Source organism: Lipotes vexillifer, unplaced genomic scaffold, assembly GCF_000442215.2.
Source record: "Lipotes vexillifer unplaced genomic scaffold, Lipotes_vexillifer_v1.1 scaffold164, whole genome shotgun sequence".
In the NCBI taxonomy this organism is placed as follows: Eukaryota; Metazoa; Chordata; class Mammalia; order Artiodactyla; family Lipotidae; genus Lipotes; species Lipotes vexillifer.
Window position 1 is genome coordinate 3,983,026 of NW_006789313.1, and position 3,367 is coordinate 3,986,392.

Sequence of the window (3,367 nt, forward strand, 5' to 3'; positions counted from 1 at the left end):
TTCCCTACAGATTGCCTTTCCAAAGATGGTTGCTAGCTGTTGCCGCTTCCTGTGCTATTTCTGTCGAATTAGCCGACAAAATCAGAAGGCCATGTTTGAGCATCTCAGTTACCTGCTGGAGAATAGCAGTGTTGGCCTAGGTAGGTCACATTATAACGTCTGCTGTTGGCTCAGAGGTTACCCTCCCCCTGCTGACCACTTAGGCAATAAAGGGAAAAAAGTCACCTGCATGCTGTGGTATTTTTAAATATAAGAAGGAACCCTGCCTGATCTAAAAACAGGTGAGATGATAATAATACCATGTCTCTGCTCTCCAACCTAAGTAGAGGAGTCGCTGCCGACCAGCGCTGGTGACAGATTTGTCTCAGCATAGTCACAGTTTGGCTGCTCTCTCTGGAGACCAGTGGCTCATGGTATATGAAATGCTGCCTGAGACTGTGGATGTAGTCTGGAGATACAGCGCCTCCCAGCCCATTCAACTGGCCAGGGAGCAGTGCTAACGAGACCAAGGTCATGGATCCAGTCCCCTCTTGGGCTGCATGCCTGTCCCATCAGCCGACCAGCCAGTGCTTTCGTAGCTGCAAGGCAGACGGGCCAGGAGCAACTATGAGTGTAAATCCATCACCACTGCTAGAAAACCCAACACATGCACATGCCTCACTCACTGTTGTGGATGTAAACCAAATGAATTTGAGGAAGACTCAAATACACACATGACGTGCACGTGAAATCTGAAATCTCAGTTTTCCTGTTTATCAAATGCAACCATACACTGGTTGCGCACCTTTTTATAAAATGCCACCTGAAGTTTTTCTCAGTTCTAGCCTAAGAACCAAACAAAGGAAACGAACGACAACGTTGGTGACCTGATTTAACTGTAAGAGCTAATGCTGTTTGAGGCTATTTTTAAACTCTAGGTGGTGACCCCAGAAATGGCCAAGTTATGTGAGCTTAGTTGATCAAGTGACATCTGAGACTTTTGAACGATCACCAAATGGGGGGCCCAAGAACTTCCATGTTAGAAAAGCACTTGAAAATACGTGGTCCCAGCTGATCCTATGAACTGATTTTCTAACTGAAGCTATATTCACAATCAGTAATGAGTGTGGGGAGGAAAGATAGCAAATAGAGCTGTTCTTAAATTGAGTGGGCAGCCCCCCTCAGAGGACAGCGATGTGACCCAGGTTTTGTGTTTGCTGCCCTCTCCTGGCCATTACTGTGCACTGCAACCTCAGCTCAGTGCTAGATGGCCTCTTTCTCCCTTTCTTTCTCCTTCTCTCCTTCCTCAGCCTCCCCGTCCATGAGAGGATCCACCCCGCTGGACGTGGCTGCTTCCTCTGTGATGGACAACAACGAGTTAGCACTGGGCTTAGAGGAACCAGACCTCGAGAAGGTAACTGGCCCTGGGGAGGCACTGTGCTCGCTCCCCACTGCCTACAGCACAGCCAGGCCAAGGAAAAGCAGACGGAAGTCTGGGTCTCCGTCAGAACCTCTTTAGCGTGTGACAAAAATATGGGGGGGGCTTCCCTGGTGGCGCAGCGGTTGAGAGTCCGCCTGCCGATGCAGGGGACACGGGTTCGTGCCCCGGTCCGGGAAGATCCCACGTGCCGCGGAGCGGCTGGGCCCGTGAGCCATGGCCGCTGAGCCTGCGCGTCCGGAGCCTGTCCTCCGCAACGGGAGAGGCCACAACAGTGAGAGGCCCGCGCACCGCAAAAAATATATATATATACACACATGGGGGGATGTGAGTCACTGGCAGCTGTGTGATAATTAGGACCAAGCATCTCCTGTGGTCTGGGCTCGCCAACTCCACAGACATGGACATGTGGACATGTGTGTTCTTTGTGTGTGAAGGCCCAGCCTCACTGGTCCTCATGGGCCCACCAGAGACCTGTGGTTCCTAATAAAGTTCTGTGTCATCGAATTTACATGTTTATACACTAAAGAAAGCGACATGGCAGAAAACGGTATAATTACTATAAAGATAAAGAGGGCCCACACACGTCCTCTCCGTGGACAGAGGAGACGAAACTGAGCTACCCCACGTCGTCGCGACTGTGAAGTGCACTCCTGGTGGGGGTCAGGCCGCCTCGCCTCCATCATTTCCTTGTCCCATCTTGGGACTGTTGCCTTGACTAGACAGCTGACGAGATTGCCAGTGAACTTCCCGAGTGCGGAGAGGAGCAGTCTAGTAGGGGGACAAGAAGGTCGTCCACCGTGTGGTGGGTTTGGGAGCACCTAGGAGTGGACCCCTGACCCTGACAAGGGGATCAGAAAGGGCCCTCAGCAAAGAGCTGACCCCCAGCGTGGGCAGAAGCTACTCGGTCACATCGCGGGGAAGCGCGTGCCAGGAATGTTTGAAGTTCAGAGAGGAGAGCGTGGCGTGCTTGAACTTCGAAAAGCTGGGTGTGAGCAGAGCACAGAGTGCGAGCAGAAAGGAATGGGCCTTGTGCTGCCATCGCTGCTAATAACAGAAGTCCACGCTCCTCCAGAATCACTGTGTGCCATGCCCCACTCGGAATTAACTCACATGACCCTCAGGACAAGCCTTTTTATTGTTGCCCTAGTTATAGGAGAGGAAACTGAGGCACAGAGAGATTAGGGAACATCCTCAGTGTCGTGGGCTCCAGAGGCCATGCTCTTACCTATTATATTCTGGGACCTCCCTGTAGAGCCTGGAGCCACGGAAGCCACTGGGGGACTTCAAGCAGAGGAGCAACACAACGCCGTTTATATGTTAGGAAACACTTCCTGGTTTCAGTAAGAAGAACTGACTGGAACAGAAACAAGACAACCCCCTGCCCCCATACGCACAGGGACTCAGGAGCTGTGCACGCAGCAGCATGATATGTGATAGCTGTTCCATAAATGCCCTGGGTCTTCCTGGTCTCTGCCTCTGGTGGGACAGACTTCAGTCAGGCTCAGCTCTTCATACATTTAGACAGCAATAAATATCACGGTTTTTATCTGGGTGATGTGATGATAACTGACACCTGTATTTAAAAGCAGTTAACGGTTCTCTTTTGAGAAGACGGTGCCACAAGGCTCAGTGCCCAGCATTCCACCGTCAGCCTCGTTCACCTGTTCAGTTGATACTCCTCGACAAGGACCACAAGCCTCCCTCAGAAGATGCAAGATATGTTGAGTGGAGGCCAGGAGGCAGGGAGAGGGGAGAAAGGGGACCCAGGAAAATCTGTAGAGGAGGATGATGGGGTTGCTGCCTCCTTTTCAGGTGGTTCTTGTGGCTCAGCACAGTGCGCAGGCTTTACTCAGACCAGTGTCAGGAAATGCCCCAAATGTGGTCCCTGGGGGAGAAGGCAAAGGACCAGTAAATGCTGCCATTCCATTCCACCCTTCTATGTATCAA

The 3,367-nt window shown here is 51.6% G+C and overlaps 1 protein-coding gene across 1 annotated transcript in view; it reads left to right on the top strand.

Annotated features, from left to right (window-relative positions):
* The window catches only part of RYR3 (ryanodine receptor 3), a 394,047-nt gene that overhangs the window by 253,095 nt on the left and 137,585 nt on the right, over nt 1-3,367 (top strand). The window contains exons 43-44 of the mRNA XM_007462557.1: nt 11-140; nt 1,290-1,393. Coding sequence (XP_007462619.1) covers nt 11-140; nt 1,290-1,393 — 234 coding nt within the window. The remainder of the gene's footprint in view (nt 1-10; nt 141-1,289; nt 1,394-3,367) is intronic.